Source organism: Hemiscyllium ocellatum, chromosome 23 (assembly GCF_020745735.1).
Source record: "Hemiscyllium ocellatum isolate sHemOce1 chromosome 23, sHemOce1.pat.X.cur, whole genome shotgun sequence".
NCBI lineage: Eukaryota > Metazoa > Chordata > Chondrichthyes > Orectolobiformes > Hemiscylliidae > Hemiscyllium > Hemiscyllium ocellatum.
The window spans coordinates 41,565,518-41,585,338 of record NC_083423.1 but is presented as its reverse complement, the minus strand read 5'-3'; the positions used below and the strand labels follow the sequence as shown (position 1 = coordinate 41,585,338).

The 19,821-nt window shown below is 42.7% G+C and overlaps 1 protein-coding gene across 1 annotated transcript in view; it reads left to right on the top strand.

Moving 5' to 3' along the window:
• Window positions 1–19,821, top strand: part of LOC132826614 (uncharacterized) — a 211,727-nt gene that overhangs the window by 152,795 nt on the left and 39,111 nt on the right. The window contains exons 45-49 of the mRNA XM_060842569.1: window positions 5,324–5,386; window positions 7,160–7,222; window positions 11,174–11,236; window positions 16,095–16,209; window positions 18,111–18,173. Coding sequence (XP_060698552.1) covers window positions 5,324–5,386; window positions 7,160–7,222; window positions 11,174–11,236; window positions 16,095–16,209; window positions 18,111–18,173 — 367 coding nt within the window. The remainder of the gene's footprint in view (window positions 1–5,323; window positions 5,387–7,159; window positions 7,223–11,173; window positions 11,237–16,094; window positions 16,210–18,110; window positions 18,174–19,821) is intronic.

The following is a 19,821-nucleotide window of genomic DNA, read 5'->3' as shown; positions in this document are numbered from 1 at the left end:
AGGCAGAGAATCTCCCTGGTATTGGATCATCATAGGTTCCCACAACCTAGATGGCCTCCTTCTTCAAACACAACAATTTCCCCCCAGACGTGATCGGTAATGCTCTCCACCGCATCTCCTCCACTTCCTGCTCCTCCGCCCTTGAGCCCTGCCCCTCCAATCACCACCAGGACAGAACCCCACTGGTCCTCACCTACCACCCCACCAAACTCCGTATACATCATATCATCCGTTGTCATTTACACCACCTCCAAACAGATCCCACTACCAGGGATATACTTCCCTCTCCTCCGCTATCAGTGTTCTGAAAAGACCACTCCCTCCATGACTCCCTCGTCAGGTCCACACCCCCCACCAACCCAACCTCAACTCCCAGCACCTTCCTCTGCACCCGCAAGAAATGCAAAACTTGTGACCACACCTCCCCCCTTACTTCCCTCCAAGGCCCCAAAGGATCCTTCCACATCCACCACACATTCACCTACACTTACACACATCATTTACTGCATCCGCTGCACCCGATGTGGCCTTGTCTATATTGGGGAGGCAGGCCGACTACTTGCGGAACATTTCAGAGAACACGTCTGGGACACCCGGACCCACCAACTCAACTACCCCGTGGCTCAACACTTCATCACCCCCTCCCACTCCACCAAGGACATGCAAGTCCTTGGACTCCTCCATCTCCAGACCATAGCAAAAAGACGGCTGGAAGAAGAATGCCTCATCTTCTGCCTAGGAACCCTCCAATCACAAGGAATGAATTCAGATTTCTCCAGTTTCCACATTTCCCCTCCCCCCACCTTGTCTCAGTCTCAATCCTCAAACTCAGCACCACCTTTCTAACCTGCAATCTTCTTCCTGACCTCTCCGACCCCACCTCCACTCTGAGCTATCACCCTCACCTTAACCTCCTTCAACCTATCACATTTCCAGCACCCCTCCCCCAAGTCCCTCCTCCTTACCTTTTATCTTAGCCTGCTTGGCACACTTTCCTCATTCCTGAAGAAGGGCTCATGCCCGAAACGTCGATTCTCCTGTTCCTTGGATGCTGCCTGACCTGCTGCGCTTTTCCAGCGACACATTTTCAGCTCTGATCTCCATCATCTGCAGTCCTCACTTTCTCCCACAGGGCATACTAATAAATGTTCATAGTTGATGAGTGCGAATGTAACCCAACACCCAGGTTTAAATTTTCAAACCAATATTGATTACCTATTCCCATTGTACATTGGCCCTTGATATTAAGTCTCTGCTTTTTCATCAACTTTAACTAAAGAAGATTAAGACTCACAACAGAATACTGGTTGTTCTGGTGATGTGACAGAACAAGAAGAGAATTCTCTGAAGAAAGACAACAGATGTGTTATCATCTCCATGTCCAGAAACACAGTCAACAATCCCAGTCCTTCCACTTCTTTGGAATTTTGCTCTGATTCCTCTGGCTTTCTGTAAAAATGTACACCAAGTATTTTTTTGGAACATTGTGTGACGATTGGCATTCTGGTGATATCTGCTCCCAAACAGGAACGATGAATTTTGCTTTTTTAAAGTACAGTTAAATGTTCAGAATTCTTCTTTGTCACTTATGTAATTTGAATGCTCCTTTTCTATTTGCTTCATGTGTGAGTTAAGTATTCTCCAACTTTTCTATTGGTGATCTGTGTTGGTAAATGGTCTTCCTGGTCCTAAAAACACCTGCCAAACTATTTCAGTCCAAAGGATGTTGAATTTGTGGGACACACATGGAAGGGATTGTCTTCTAACCCTGATTCCAACTGAGACATTCAGTGTCAATTTGACCAACACACTTCGAGATTCCTAAGTGAATTACAGGACAACATGGATTATATCAAAGGAGTAGGATTACTGTGTGATCACTCTAGCAATTACATTATAGAGTCAGACCCTTCGGTGCAACTCTTCCACGTTGATCAGATATCCCTACCTAATCTGGTGCCAATTGCCAGCACCTGGCCCATATCCCTCTAAACCCTTCCAATTCATTAGCCCTTCTAGATGCCTTTTAAATGCTGTAATTGCACCAGCCTCTCCCACTTCCGCTGGCAGCTCATTCCGTTCAAGCATTACCCTTTGTGTGAAAAGCTTTCCATTTAGGTCCCTTTTATATCTTTGTCCCCCCTCACCCTAAACCTATGGCCTTTTAATCTGGACTCGCCCACCACAGGGACCTTGTCTGTTTATCGTATCAGTGCCCTTATGACTGTACAAACTTCTGTAAGGTCACCTCTCAGCCTCTGACACTCCTCTGACAGCCCCAGACTATTCAGCCTTTCCCTATTGCTCAAATCCTCCAACTCTGGTAACATCCTTGTTAATCTTTTCTGAACCCTTTCAAGTTTCACAACATCCTTTCAAATTTGCTGTGAAAATCAAATATCAACAATACTTCCAATGTCAACCGGTCTAAATTCAACTTCCACTGATACAGGTACACCTAGTGAAGCTAAAATTCACATGAGCTGGTGTCGGTTCTGAGATTCACAAAGAGTCTCGAGGTCAGGATCTGGTCACATTGACATTGGATATTGAGTTCCCATAGACACTGTAGTCATGGGAAGAATATTACATTTTCATTGATCCACTGTGGTCTGGCTTCTGAGCTGTGCCCCAGTCGTCTGATTTGTAATAATTAAGCGACAGATGGAGAACGTTAAGATGTCGAGGTGTAACAGAGTGACAGCATGGAAATCTTTTCCCATGGGGTCCCAAATGATTTGTGTTAGTCAGAACATTGTATTGATCTCAATGATAATTCAGGTAATTGCTTTTGTAGAGGAGTTTACATTTCATCCATGGGACCAGTGAGGACAGCCTTTATCGTTGTACATCCACCTCTCAGTTTTCAGTCTGACCATTTGTAACCATGTCCCACACTGAGAATCTGAGCATTCAACTTGGGAAAGTGATGACTGCTCTCAAAATGGCTGCTGAGGGAGGTTTCACACAATGTTCTAGTGTTCACTGTGTTGTGCTTTGCCCATCTCCAGATGAAGTCTGGTAGCAAATCCAAGGGATCTTCAGGTGATGGGTAACATTGATGTTATGAAGCAGGTGGATCAGCCAATCACATTCAGCATTATCACAGTGGCATTACAAGGTTTCAAGCAGCATGGTGTGCCTTCAGTTTTGAATAACCATGTCAAACATTAATAATAATTCTCAGTTTAGGATTACTATTGACACAAAGTTCACAGAAGAAAACATTTCATTTGTTAAATTAAATGCTGTGAATAGTATGATGCAGCAGCATGAATCAATAATATGGAATTTTCTTAATGCAGTGACAAAATCAAATTGAATACAATATTGATAAATGTGTGTCTTTCTCTTCAAAAGAAGCGACCACAACAACAGGGACAAGCACCACAACTGCAACGACTGTCAGTTCTACAACTGGTGAGCAAATTCAATTTAACAATCAGGAAGCATTTTGCTCAAATATTTTTCTTCATGTTGGCATTTGACAATGTCTTTGCTTCTTCATCACCCAAACATAACTTGTGTTCTGAAGACCTGCATTAATTTGTGTCTAAATCTCTACTCAGTTTGAATGTATGAATCTCAATTCCCTCATTGAAGGAAAACACATATTTTGTTGTTACTTAGTTTACACAAATCGGTTGCACTCCTTTTTTCTCATGCCTTCACAAAGAAATGAAATGTAAATCTTTCACAACCTGTTGCATTCCAATTGGATGTAATGATTGTGAATGCATTTCTTGAGGTGTAGTGGACAGCGAAGAGGGTTACCTCAGATTACAACGGGATCTGGACCAATTGGCCAATGGGCTGTGAAGTGGCAGATGGAGTTTAATTCAGATAAATGTGAGGTGCTGCATTTTGGGAAAGCAAATCTTAGCAGGATTCATACACTTCATGGTAAGGTCCTAGGAAGTGTTGGTGAACAAAGAGACCTTGGAGTGCAGGTTCATAGCTCCTTGAAAGTGGAATCGCAGATAGATAGGACAGTGAATAAAGCATTTAGTATTCTTTCCTTTATTGGTCAGAGTATTGAGTCCAGGCATTGGGAGGACATGTTGCGGCTGTACAGGGCATTGGTTAGACCACTGTTGGAATATTGCAAGCAATTCTGGTCTCCTTCCTATCAGAAAGATGTTATGAAACTTGAAAGGATTCAGAAAAGCTTTACAAGGATGTTGCCAGGGTTGGAGGATCTGAGCTATAGGGAGAAGCTGAACAGGCTGGGGCTGTTTTCCCTGGAACGTTGGAGGCTGAGGGGTGATCTGATAGAGGTTTACAAAATTATGAGGGGCATGGATAAGATAAATCGACAAAGTCTTTTTCCTGGTGTTGGGGAGTCCAAATGTAGAGGGCATAGGTTTATGGTAAGAGTGGAAAGATATAAAAGAGACCTAAGGGGCAACCTTTTCACGTAGTTTATGGAATGAGCTGCCAGAGGATGTGGTGGAGGCTGGTACAATTGCAACATTTAAAAGTCATTTGGATGGGTATATGTATAGGAAGGGTTTGGGGTGACATGGGCTGGGTGCTGGCAGGTGGGAACAAGAACGGGTTGGGATATCTGGTCAGCATGGACGGGTTGGACCGAAGGGTCTGTTTCCATGCTGTACATCTCTATGACTCTTAGAATCAACAGCTACAACACAAACAACTACCACAACTGGATCTACAGCCAGTTTCACAACTGGTGAGTAACATCCCCTTTCACATTTCATTACAATGTATTTTCACATCAGATTGCCTTCATAGCTTCAACCACTTGTCTCTGAAAGTATGTCCAAATATTCTTCAGAGCTCTTGTCCATTTCACATTCCTGTGGTGCCATATAAGTATGCATTGATTAGATTGGTGAAAGAATTCTGCAACTCAGGTCACTTTGCCTTTGTGATAAAAATTGCAAGAGTCGATTCTAAACTAAGTTAGCATCTGCTGATTTTGAATACCATTCATACCTTTCAGAAGAAACAACCACATCTATACAACCAACTACAACTGGCTCCACCAGTGCTTCGACTGGAGATGAGTGAGGAAGTGCTTCAGTGTGGAATAGCCAGGCCTGAGAGGGAAATTATATTATTACCTTAGTTCTTTATTCGGGCATTTCTGACAAATAAATAGCTTCATTCTCGCGAAGCAATTTCTTAACTTCAAAACTAAAATACGAAAGGCAGTAGTCCTTGAGCTCATCCAAATCACGGCAGCTACCGGGGTATCGGGCACTGGATATATCTGTGTTTCTGTGATGCTGACATTTGTACAATAATGAATTCTCGCAACATGGGCGTATTGAATGTGATTGCATTTGTTTCACTTCAGGACAAACAACGACAACAACAGGGATAACCACCACACCGAGTTCAACTGCCAGTTCCACAACGGGTGAGTGCTGTCTTTTTTCATTCAACATGATAAATAATTAAACAAGATGAATTGGTGACAATTTAAATCCTCAGTGAGTGGAATTCCAGTGTCAGTTGAGTTTGACATGTCATTCTCACAGCTCAGGAGTTTGTGGGATCACAAACCGTTCCTGAGACTTGAACATCACAATCATCCACAGCTTTAATCTCCAGCACACAATCTCCCTGGTATTAGATCAGGAATGGTAACCACGCAGCGTGCAGATAAATGTTAACAATCGATCATTACCAGTGTAACCCAACAACCAGGATTGGTTTACCACAACATTCTTGCTTATCCATTCCTAATATGCACATTAAGTGTGTGCTCAAACAACAAATTTAACAAAACAAGGTGAGGACTCATAGCAAAATGCTGGCATGATGGTGATGTGACCGAACATAGAGAGAATTTTCACAAGAAACTCAGCAGATGTGGCATTATCTCTGTGATCAGAAACACAGTCAGCGCTCAAAATCCTCCGACTTCTTTGGAACTTTGCAATAAATCATTGGGATTCAAGCATTAGAACATGTGTGAAGTATTTCCTCTGAACATGGTGGGATGATTAACATTTCAGTGATATCCGCTTCCATCCAGCAACAAGGAATTGTTCTTTTGTGAAAGTACAATTAAATGTTAAAAATGCTGCTTTGCTACTTCCTGGTTTAGAATGCTCCTTTTCTAATGTTTCATGTGGGTGTTAAAAATTGGCCAACATTTCTATTGGTCATCTTATTAGTGAATGGTCATCCTGGTCCAATGCACACACACCAAACGCCTGCAGTTCAAATGTTTGTATTCAAGCGATTGTGTTCTCCACATGATTCCATTGGAGACATTCAATGTCAAATTGTCCAAAACGGTTTAAGGCTACTCAGTGAATCACAAGACAATGTGAAGTCTATTAAAGGAGTGGGATTGCTGTATTATCCCTCCAGCAATTCATCACAGGAATTTTGTTCAGACTACCAATTTCGAGATTGCTATGAAAATCAAACATCAACAACACTGCCGATCACAACCGGCCCAAGGACAACCTCCACTGAAACATGTACACCTGGTAAATTTAAAATTCATGTATGCTGGTATTTCTGCTTTGATTTTCCAAGTGTCTCAAGGACAGGAGCTGGCCCAGTTGACATTGGATATGGAGTACCCATAGACCCTGTAGTCATGGGAAGAATCAGAAATTGTCATTGAAAGTACGTCCAAAGTTCTTTCAGAGCTCTTGTCCATTTCACATTCCTGTGGTGCAATGAAAATGTACATTGATTAGATTATTGTAAAATCTCTGTAACTCAGCTCACTTTGCCTTTTTGATTAAAAATCACATGAGTGGAGTCTAAACTAAGTTAGCATCTGGTGATTTTGAATATTATTCATACATTTCAGAAGAAACAGCCACATCTATAACACCAACTACAACTGGCTCTACCAGTGGTTCGACTAGAGATGAGTGAGGAATTAAATCAGTGTGAAATAGTCAGGCCTGAGAGGGAAATGATTTTATTACCTTAGTTCTTTATTCGGGCATTTCTGACAAATGAATCGTTTCATCCTCGCGAAGCAATGTCTTAACTTCAAAACTAATATAGGAAAGTCAGCAGTGCTTGAGCACATCCAAATCACGGCAGCTACCGGGGTATCTGGCACTGGATATATCTGTGTTTCTGTGATGCTGACATTTGCACAATAATGTCTTCTCCCAACTCAGGCGTATTGAATGTGATTGCATTTGTTTCACTTCAGAACAAACAACGACAACAACAGGGATAACCACCACACCGAGTTCAACTGCCAGTTCCACAATGGGTGAGTGCTGTCTTTTTTCATTCAACATGATAAATAATTAAACAAGATGAATTGGTGACAATTTAAATTCTCGGTCAGTGGAATTCCAGTGTCAGTTGAGCTTGACGTGTCATTCTCACAGCTCAGCAGTTTGTGGGATCACAAGCCATTCCTGAGAATTGAACATCACCATCATCCACAGCTTTAATCTCCAGCAAACAATCTCCCTGGTATTAGATCAGGAATGGTTCACACCCAGCGTGCAGATAAATGTTAACAATCGATTATTACCAGTGTAACCCAACAACCAGGATTGGTTTACCACAACATTCTTGTTTACCCATCCCCAATATGCACATTAAGTGTTTGCTCAAACATCAAATTTAACAAAACATGGTGAGGTCTCAAAGCAAAATGCTGGCATGATGGTGATGTGACAGAACATAGAGAGAATTTTCACAAGTAACTCAGCAGATGTGGCATCATCTCTGTGACCAGAAACACAGTCAGCGCTCCAAATCCTCCGACTTTTTGGAACTTTGCAATAATTCATTGGGCTTCCAGCAAAAAAACATGTGTGAAGTATTTCCTCTGAACATGGTGGGATGATTAACATTTCAGTGATATCCGCTTCCTTCCAGCAACAAGGAATATTGCTTTTGTGAAAGTACAATTAAATGTTAATAATGCAGCTTTGCTTCTTCCTGGTTTAGAATGTTCTTTTTCTAATGTTTCATGTGGGTGTTAAAAATTGGCCAACATTTCTATTGGTCATCTTATTGGTGAATGGTCATCCTGGTCCAATGCACACACACAAAACGCCTGCAGTTCAAATGTTTGTATTCAAGCGATTGTGTTCTCCACATGATTCCATTGGAGACATTCAATATCAAATTGTCCAAAACAGTTTAAGGCTACTCAGTGAATCACAAGACAATGTGAAGTCTATTAAAGGAGTGGGATTGCTGTCTTATCCCTCCAGCAATTCATCACAGGAATTTTGTTCAGACTACCAATTTCGAGATTGCTATGAAAATCAAACATCAACAACACTGCCGACCACAACCGGCCCAAGGACAACCTCCACTGAAACATGTACACCTGGTAAATTTAAAATTCATGTATGCTGGTATTTCTGCTTTGATTTTCCAAGTGTCTCAAGGACAGGAGCTGGCCCAGTTGACATTGGATATGGAGTACCCATAGACCCTGTAGTCATGGGAAGAATCAGAAATTGTCATTGAAAGTACGTCCAAAGTTCTTTCAGAGCTCTTGTCCATTTCACATTCCTGTGGTGCAATGAAAATGTACATTGATTAGATTATTGTAAAATCTCTGTAACTCAGCTCACTTTGCCTTTTTGATTAAAAATCACATGAGTGGAGTCTAAACTAAGTTAGCATCTGGTGATTTTGAATATTATTCATACATTTCAGAAGAAACAGCCACATCTATAACACCAACTACAACTGGCTCTACCAGTGGTTCGACTAGAGATGAGTGAGGAATTGAATCAGTGTGAAATAGTCAGGCCTGAGAGGGAAATGATTTTATTACCTTAGTTCTTTATTCGGGCATTTCTGACAAATGAATCGTTTCATCCTCGCGAAGCAATGTCTTAACTTCAAAACTAATATAGGAAAGTCAGCAGTGCTTGAGCACATCCAAATCACGGCAGCTACCGGGGTATCTGGCATTGGATATGTCTGTGTTTCTGTGATGCTGACATTTGCACAATAATGTCTTCTCCCAACTTGGGCATATTGAATGTGATTGCATTTGTTTCACTTCAGAACAAACAACGACAACAACAGGGATAACCACCACACTGAGTTCAACTGCCAGTTCCACAACTGGTGAGTGCTGTCTTTTTTCATTCAACATGATAAATAATTAAACAAGATAAATTGGTGACAATTTAAATTCTCGGTCAGTGGAATTCCAGTGTCAGTTGAGTTTGATGTGTCATTCCCACAGCTCAGGCGTTTGTGGGATCACAAGCCATTCCTGAGACTTGAACATCACCATCATCCACAGCTTTAATCTCCAGCAAACAATCTCCCTGGTATTAGATCAGGAATGGTTCATACCCAGCGTACAGATAAATGTTAACAATCGATTATTACCAGTGTAACCCAACAACCAGGATTGGTTTACCACAACGTTCTTGTTTACCCATCCCCAATATGCACATTAAATGTTTGCTCAAACATCAAATTTAACAAAACATGGTGAGGTCTCAAAGCAAAATGCTGGCATGATGGTGATGTGACAGAACATAGAGAGAATTTTCACAAGTAACTCAGCAGATGTGGCATCATCTCTGTGACCAGAAACACAGTCAGCGCTCCAAATCCTTCGACTTTTTGGAACTTTGCAATAAATCATTGGGCTTCCAGCAAAAAAAACATGTGTGAAGTATTTCCTCTGAACATGGTGTGATGCTGAACATTTCAGTGATATCCGCTTCCTTCCAGCAACAAGGAATTGTGCTTTTGTGAAAGTGGGCGGCACGGTGGCACAGTGGTTAGCACTGTTGCCTCACAGCGCCTGTAGACCCGGGTTCAATTCCCAACTCAGGCGACTGACTGTGTGGAGTTTGCACGTTCTCCCCGTGTCTGCGTGGATTTCCTCAGGGTGCTCCGGTTTCCTCCCACAGTCACAAAGATGTGCGGGTCAGGTGAATTGGCCAAGCTAAATTGTCTGTAGTGTTAGGTAAGGGGTAAATGTAGGGGTATGGGTGGGTTGCGCTTCGGCGTGTCGGTGTGGACTTGTTGGGCCGAAGGGCCTGTTTCCACACTGTAAGTCTAATCTAAAAAAAAATCTAATCTACAATTAAATGTTAATAATGCAGCTTTGCTACTTCCTGGTTTAGAATGTTCTTTTTCTAATTTTTCATGTGGGTGTTAAAAATTGGCCGACATTTCTATTGGTCATCTTATTGGTGAATGGTCATCCTGGTCCAATACACACACAACAAATGCCTCCGGTTCAAATGATGTTGAACTGATAGAGATTGTACGCAAGCGATTGTGTTCTCTACATGATTCCATTGGAGACATTCGGTGTCAAATTGTCCAAAATACTTTAAGACCACTCAGTGAAACACAAGACAATGTGAAGTCTATTAAAGGAGTGGGATTGCTATTTAATCCCTCCAGCAATTCATCACAAGAATTTTGTTCAGACTACCAATTTCGAGTTTGCTATGAAAATCAAGCATCAACAACACTGTCGACCACAACCGAACCAAGGACAACCTTCACTGAAACATGTACACCAGGTAAACCCAAAATTCATGTGTGCTGGTACTTGGGCTATGATTTACAAAGTGTCTCAAGGACAGGAGCTGGCCCAGTTGACATTGGATATTGAATTCCCATAGACCCTGTAGTCATGGGAAGAATCAGAAATTGTCATTGAAAGTAGGTCCAAAGTTCTTTCAGAGCTTTTGTCCATTTCACATTCCTGTGTTGCGATGGAAATAAACATTGATTAGATTATTGTAAAATAACTGTAACTCAGGTCATTTTGCCTTTCTGATTAAAAATCATAAAAGTGGAGACTAAACTGAGAAGGCATCTGTTGTTTTTGAATATCATTCATACATTTCAGAAGAAACAACCACATCTATACCACCATTTACAACTGGCTCAACCAGTGCTTCGACTAGAGATGAGTGAGGAATTGTTTCAGTGTGGAATAGCGAGGCCTGCGAGGGAAATGATATTATTACCTTAGTTCATTATTCGGGCATTTCTGACAAATGAATAGCTTCATCCTCGCGAAGAAATGTCTTAACTTCAAACCTAAAATACGAAAGGCAGCAGTACTCGAGCACATCCAAATCACGGCAGCTACCGGGGTATCTGACACTGGATATGTCTGTATTTCTGTGATGCTGACATTTGCACAATAATGTATTCTCCCAACTTGGGCGTATTGAATGTGATTGCATTTGTTTCACTTCAGAACAAACAACGACAACAACAGGGATAACCACCACACCGAGTTCAACTGCCAGTTCCACAACGGGTGAGTGCTGTCTTTTTTCATTCAACATGATAAATAATTAAACAGGATGAATTGGTGACAATTTAAATCCTCGGTCAGTGGAATTCCAGTGTCAGTTGAGCTTGACGTGTCATTCTCACAGCTCAGGAGTTTGTGTGATCACAAGCCATTCCTGAGACATGAACATCACCATCATCCACAGCTTTAATCTCGAGCAATCAATCTCCCTGGTATTAGATCAGGAATGGTCACCACCCAGCGTGCAGATAAATGTTAACAATCGATTATTACCAGTGTAACCCAACAACCAGGATTGGTTTACCACAACATTATTGTTTACCCATCCCCAAGATGCACATTAAGTGTCTGCTCAAACATCAAATTTAACAAAACAAGGTGAGGACTCAAAGCAAAATGCTGGCGTGATGTTGATGTGACAGAACATAGAGAGAATTGTCTAAAGTAACTTACCAGATATAGCATCATCTCTGTGTCCCGAAACACAGTCAGCACTCCAAATCCTCCGACTTTTTGTAACTTTGCAATAAATCATTGGGCTTCCAGCATAAGACCATGTGTGAAACATTTCCTCTGAAGAGGGTGTGATGATTAACATTTCGGTAATATCCGCTTACATCCAGCAACAAGCAATTGTGCTTTTGTGAAAGTACAATTAAATGTTAAAAATGCTGCTTTGCTACTTCCTGGTTTAGAATGCTCCTTCTCTAATGTTTCATGTGGGTGTTAAAAATTGGCCAACATTTCTGTTGTTCATCTTATTGGTGAATGGTCATCCTGGTCCAATACACACACACCAAACGCCTCCAGTTCAAATGGTATTGAACTAATAGCGATTGTATGCAAGCGATTGTATTCTCTGCATTGTAAAATCTCTGCAACTCAGGACATTTTGCCTTTCTGATTAAAAATCATAAGAGTGGAGACTAAACTGAGAAGGCATCTGGTGATTTTGAATATCATTCATACATTTCAGAAGCAACAACCACATCTGTACCACCAACTACAACTGGCTCTACCAGTGCTCCGACTAGAGATGAGTGAGGAATTGCTTCAGTGTGGAATAGCCAGGCCTGAGAGGGAAATGATATTATTACCTTAGTTCTTTATCAGGGCATTTCTGACAAATGAATAGCTTCATCCTCGTGAAGTAATGTCTTTACTTCAAAACTAAAATACGAAAGTCAGCAGTGCTCGTGCACATCCAAATCACGGCAGCTACCGTGGTATCTGGCACTGGATATGTCTGTGTTTCTGTGATGCTGACATTTGCACAATAATATCTTCTCCCAACTTGGGCGTATCGAATGTGATTGCATTTGTTTCACTTCAGAACAAACAACGACAACAACAGGGATAACCACCACACCGAGTTCAACTGCCAGTTCCACAACGGGTGAGTGCTGTCTTTTTTCATTCAACATGGTAAAGAATGAAATAAGTTAAATCAGTTAAAACTTATATCCTGGTCTATGAAATTCCTCTGTCAATTGAGGTCAATATGTCGTAGTCTCAGCTCACGTGTTTGTGGGAACTTGAACCATTCCTCAGACTTGACCATCAATATCAAAAGCTTTGTCTTTGGCAGAGAATCTCCCTGCTATTGGATCATAATAGGTTCCCAAAAGGTTCCCACAACCCAGAGAGCCTACTTCTTCAAATACCGCAATTTCCCCCCCCCCCCCCAAGACGTGATCGGCAATGCTCTCCACCACATCTCCTCCACTTCCTGCTCCTCCGCCTTTGAGCCCTGCCCCTCCAATCAACACCAGGACAGAACACCACTGGTGCTCACCTACCAACCCACCAACCTCCATATACATCATATCATCCATTGTCATTTCCCCCACCTCCAAATGGACCCCACTACCAGGGATATATTTCCCTCCCTCCCCTATCAATGTCCCTATCCAGTCCCTCGTCAGCTCCACACACACCACCAACCCAACCACAACTCCCAGCACCTTCCCCTGCAACCGCAAGAAATGCAAATCTTGCGCCCACTCCTCACCCCTTACTTCCCTCCAAGGCCCCAAGGGATCCTTCCATATCCGCCATACATTCACCTACACCTACACACATCATTTACTGCATCTGCTGCACCCAATGTGGCCTCCTCTACATTGGGGACACAGGCCGACTACTTGCGGAATGTTTCAGAGAACACCTCTGGGACACCCGCACCCACCAACTCAACCACCCTGTGGCTCAACACTTCAACTCCCCCTCCCACTCAAACAAGGACATGCAAGTCCTTGGACTCCTCCATCACCAGACCATAGCAACATGACGGCTGGAAGAAGAGCGCCTCAACTTCCGCCTAGGAACCCTCCAATCACAAGGAATGCACACAGATTTCTCCAGTTTCCTCATTTCCCCTCCCCCCACCTTGTCTCAGTCCCAATCCTCAAACTCAGCACCACGTTCCTAACCTGCAATCTTCTTCCTGACCTCTCCACCCCCACCTCCACTCTGGGCTATCACCCTCACCTTAACCTCCGTCCACCTAACACATTTCCAGCACCCCTCCCCAAGTCCCTCCTCCCTACATTTCCTCGTTCCTGAAAAAGGGCTCATGCCTGAAACGTCGATTCTCCTTTTCCTCGGATGCTGCCTGACCTGCTGTGCTTTTCCAACAACATATTTTCAACTCTGATCTCCATCATCTGCAGTCCTCACTTTTTCCCACAGGGCATACTAATAAATGTTAATAGTTGATGAGTGCGAATGTAACCCAACACCCAGGTTTAGATTTTCATACCAATATTGATTACCTATTCCCATTGTACATATGCCCTTGATACCAAGTCTCTGCTTTTTCATCAACTTTAACTAAAGAAGATTAAGACTCACAACAGAATGCTGGTTGTTCTGGTGATGTGACAGAACAAGAAGAGAATTTTCTGAAGAAAGACAACAGATGTGCTATCATCTCCATGTCCAGAAACACAGTCAACAATCCCAGTCCTTCCACTTCTTAGGAATTTTGCTCTGATTCCTCTGGTTTTCTGTAAAAATGTACACCAAGTATTTTTTTGGAACATTGTGTGACGATTGGCATTCTGGTGATATCTGCTCCCAACCAGCAACGATGAATTTTGCTTTTTTAAAGTACAGTTAAATGTTCAGAATTTTTCTTTGTCACTTATGTAATTTGAATGCTCATTTTCTATTTGCTTCATGTGTGAGTTAAGTGTTCTCCAACTTTTCTATTGGTGATCTGTGTTGGTAAATGGTCTTCCTGTTCCTATAAACACATGCCAAACTACTTCAGTCCAAATGATGTTGAATTTGTGGTACACACATGGAAGGGATTGTCTTCTAACCCCGATTCCAACTGAGACATTCAGTGTCAATTTGTCCAACACACTTCGAGATTCCTACGTGAATTACAGGACAACACGGATTATATTAAAGGAGTAGGATTACTGTGTGCTCACTCTAGCAATTACATTATAGAGTCAGACCCTTCGGTGCAACTCTTCCACGCTGATCAGATATCCTTACCTAATCTGGTGCCAATTGCCAGCACCTGGCACATATCCCTCTAAACCCTTCCAATTCATTAGCCCTTCTAGATGCCTTTTAAATGCTGTAATTGCACCAGCCTCTCCCACTTCCTCTGGCAGCTCATTCCGTTCAAGCATGACCCTTTGTGTGAAAAGCTTACCCTTTAGGTCCCTTTTATATCTTTGTCCCCCCTCACCCTAAACCTATGGCCTTTTAATCTGGACTCGCCCACCATAGGGACCTTGTCTGTTTATCATATCTGTGCCCCTTATGACTGTACAAACTTCTGTAAGGTCACCTCTCAGCCTCTGACACTCCTCTGACAGCCCCAGACTATTCAGCCTTTCCCTATCGTTCAAATCCTCCAACTCTGGTAACATCCTTGTTAATCTTTTCTGGACCCTTTCAAGTTTCACAACATCCTTTCAAATTAGCTGTGAAAATCAAATATCAACAATACTTCCAATGTCAACCGGTCTAAATTCAACTTCCACTGATACAGGTACACCTAGTGAATCTAAAATTCACATGAGCTGGTGTCGGATCTGAGATTCACAAAGAGTCTCGAGGTCAGGATCTGGTCACATTGACATTGGATATTGAGTTCCCATAGACATTGTAGCCATGGGAGGAATCTTAAATTTTCATTGATCCACTGTGGTCTGGTTTCTGAGCTGTGCCTCAGTCGTCTGATTTCTAATAATTAAGCGACAGATGAAGAACGTTAAGATGTCCAGGTGTAACAGAGTGACAGCATGGAAATCTTTTCCCATGGGGTCCCAAATGATTTGTGTTAGAACATTGTATTGATCTCAATGATAATTCAGGTAATTGCTTTTGTAGAGGAGTTTACATTTCATCCATGGGACCAGTGAGGACAGCATTTGTCGTTGTACATCCACCTCTCAGTTTTCAGTCTGACCATATGTAACCATGTCCCACACTGAGAATCTGAGCTTTCAACTTGGGAAAGTGATGACTGCTCTCAAAATGGCTGCTGAGGGAGGTTTCACACAATGATCTAGGGTTCACTGTGTTGTGCTTTCCCCATCTCCAGATGAAGTCTGGTAGCAAATCCAAGGGATCTTCAGGTGATGGGTAACATTGATGTTATGAAGCAGGTGGATCAGCCAATCACATTCAGCATTATCACAGTGGCATTACAAGGTTTCTAGCAGCATGGTGTGCCTTCAGTTTTGAATAACCATGTCAAACATGAATAATAATTCTCAGTTTAGGATTACTATTGACACAAAGTTCACAGAAGAAAACATTTCATTTGTTAAATTGAATGCTGTGAATAGTATGATGCAGCAGCATGAGTCAATAATATGGAATTTTCTTAATGCAGTGACAAAATCAAATTGGGTGCTATGATTGTTAATGTGTGTCTTTCTCTTCAAAAGAAGCGACCACAACAACAGGGACAAGCACCACAACTGCAACGACTGTCAGTTCTACAACTGGTGAGCAAATTCAATTTAACAATCAGGAAGCATTTTGCCCAAATATTTTTCTTCATGTTGGCATTTGACAATGTCTTTGCTTCTTCATCACCTAAACATAACTTGTGTTCTGAAGACCTGCATTAATTTGTGTCTAAATCTCTACTCAGTTTGAATGTATGAATCTCAATTCCTTCATTGAAGGAAAACACATACTTTGTTGTTACTTAGTTTACACAAATCTGTTGCACCCCTTTTTTCTCATGCCTTCACAAAGAAATGAAATGTAAATCTTTCACAACCTGTTGCATTCCAATTGGATGTAATGATTGTGAATGCATTTCTTGAGGTGTAGTGGACAGCGAAGGGTGTAAACTTAGATTACAACGGATCTGGACCAGATTGGCCAATGGGCTGAGAAGTGGCAGATGGAGTTTAACTTAGATAAATGTGAGGTGCTGCATTTTGTGAAAGCAAATCTTAGCAGGATTTATACACTTAATGGTAAGGTCCTAGGAAGTGTTGCTGAATAAAGAGACCTTGGAGTGCAGGTTCATAGCTCCTTGAAAGTGGAGTCGCAGATAGATAGGATAGTGAAGAAAGCATTTAGTATGCCTTCCATTATTGGTCAAAGAATTGAGTACAGGTGTTGGGAGGTCATGTTGCAGCTGTACAGGGCATTGGTTAGACCACTGTTGGAATATTGCAACAAATTCTGGTCTCCTTCCTATCAGAGGGTTGTTATGAAACTTGAAAGAAATCAGAAAAGCTTTACAAGGATGTTTTCAGGGTTGGAGTATCTGAGCTACAGGGAGAGGCTGAATAGGCTGTTTCTGTTTTCCCTAGAGCGTCGGAGGCTGAGGGGTGACGTGATAGAGGTTTACAAAATTATGAGAGGCATGGATAGGGTAAATAGGCAAAGTCTTTTCCCTGGGGTCGGGGAGTCCAGAACAAGTGGTCATAGGTTTAGCGTAAGAACGAAAAGATATAAAAGACACCTAAGGGGCAACGTTTTCACGCAGTTTATGGAATGAGCTGCCAGAGGATGTGGTGGAGGCTGGTACAATTACAACATTTAAAAGGCATTTGGATGGGTATATGAATAGGAAGGGTTTGGGGTGATATCGGCTGCGTGCTGGCAGGTTGGACAAGATCGGGTTGGGATATCTGGTCAGCATGGACGGGTTGGACCGTAGCGTCTGTTTCCATGCTGTACATCTCTATGACTCCAAGAATCAACAGGTACAACACAAACAACTACCACAACTGGATCTACAGCCAGTTCCACAACTGGTCAGTAACATCCCCTTTCACATTTCATTACAATATATTTTCACATCAGATTGCCTTCATAGCTTCAACCACTTGTCTCTGAAAGTATGTCCAAATATTCTTCAGAGCTCTTGTCCATTTCACCTTCATGGGGTGCCATGTAAATATAAATTGATTAGATCGTCGAAACATTTCTGCAATCAGGTCACTTTGCCTTTTGGATTAAAATTGCAAGAGTGGATTCTAAACTAAGTTAGCATCTAGTGATTGTGAATACCATTCATACCTTTCAGAAGAAACAACCACATCTATACAACCAACTACAACTGGCTCCACCAGTGCTTCGACGAGAGATGAGTGAGGAATTGCTTCAGTGTGGAATAGCCAGGCCTGAGAGGGAAATGACATTATTACCTTAGTTCTTTATTCGGGCATTTCTGACAAATGAATAGCTTCATCCTCGGGAATCAATGTCTTAACTTCAAAACTATAATACGAAAGGCAGTAGTACTCGAGCACATCCAAATCACGGCAGCTACCGGGGTATCTGGCACTGGATATGTCTGTGTTTCTGTGATGCTGACATTTGCACAATAATGTCTTCTCCCAACTCAGGCGTATTGAATGTGATTGCATTTGTTTCACTTCAGAACAAACAACGACAACAACAGGGACAACCACCACACCGAGTTCAACTGCCAGTTCCACAACGGGTGAGTGCTGTCTTGTTTCATTCAACATGATAAAGAATGAAATAAGTTAAATCAGTTAAAACTTAAATCCTGGTCTATGAAATTTCTCTGTCAATCGAGGTCAATATGTCGTAGTCTCAGCTCACGTGTTTGTGGGAACTTGAACCATTCCTTAGACCTGACCATCAATATCAAAAGCTTTGTCTTTGGCAGAGAATCTCCCTGGTATTGGATCATAATAGGTTCCCAAAAGGTTCCCACAACCCAGATGGCCTCCTTCTTCAAACACCGCAATGTCCCCCCAGACGTGATCGGCAATGCTCTCCACCGCATCTCATCCACTTCCTGCTCCTCCGCCTTTGAGCCCTGCCCCTCCAATCGCCACCAGGACAGAACCCCACTGGTGCTCACCTACCACCCCACCAACCTCCGTATACATCATATCATCCGTTGTCATTTCCCCCACCTCCAAACGGACCCCACTACCAGGGATATATTTCCCTCCCTCCCCTATCAATGCCCCCATCCAGTCCCTCCATGACTCCCTCGTCAGGTCCACACCCCCCACCAACCCAACTTCAACTCCCAGCACCTTCCCCTGCAACCGCAAGAAATGCAAATCTTGCGCCCACACCTCCCCCCTTCCTTCCCTCCAAGGCCCCAACGGATCCTTCCATATCTTCCACACATTCACCTACACCTACACACATCATTTCGTGCGTCTGCTGCACCCGATGTGGCCTCCTCTACATTGGGGACACAGGCCAACTGTTTGCGGAATGCTTCATAGAACACCTCTGGGACACCCGGACCCACCAACTCAACCACCCCGTGGCTCAACACTTCAACTCCCCCTCCCACTCCACCAAGGACCTGCAAGTCCTTGGACTCCTCCATCTCCAGATCATAGCATAATTACGGCTGGAAGAAGAGCGCCTCAACTTCCGCCTAGCAACCCTCCAATCACAAGGAATGAAATCAGATTTCTCCAGTTTCCTCATTTCCCCTCCCCCCACCTTGTCTCAGTCCAAATCCTCAAACTCAGCACCACCTTCCTAACAGGCAATCTTCTTCCTGACCTCTCCGCCCCCACCTCCACTCTGGGCTCTCACCCTCACCTTAACCTCTTTCCACCTATCATATTTCCAACACCCTCCCCCAAGTCCCTCCTCCCTACCTTTTATCTTAGCCTGCTTGGCACACTTTCCTCATTCCTGAAGAAGGGCTCATGCCAGAAACGTCGATTCTCCTGTTCCTCGGATGCTGCCTGACCTGCTGCGCATTTGCAGCAACACATTGTCAGCTCTGATCTCCATCATCTGCAGTCCTCACTTTCTCCCACAGGGCATACTAATAAATGTTCATAGTTGATGAGTGCAAATGTAACCCAACACCCAGGTTTAGATTTTCATACCAATATTGATTACCTATTCCCATTGTACATTGGCCCTTGAGATTAAGTCTCTGCTTTTTCATCAACTTTAACTAAAGAAGATTAAGACTCACAACAGAATGCTGGTTGTTCTGGTGATGTGACAGAACAAGAAGAGAATTTTCTGAAGAAAGACAACAGATGTGCTATCATCTCCATGTCCAGAAACACAGTCAACAATCCCAGTCCTTCCACTTCTTTGGAATTTTGCTCTGATTCCTCTGGTTTTCTGTAAAA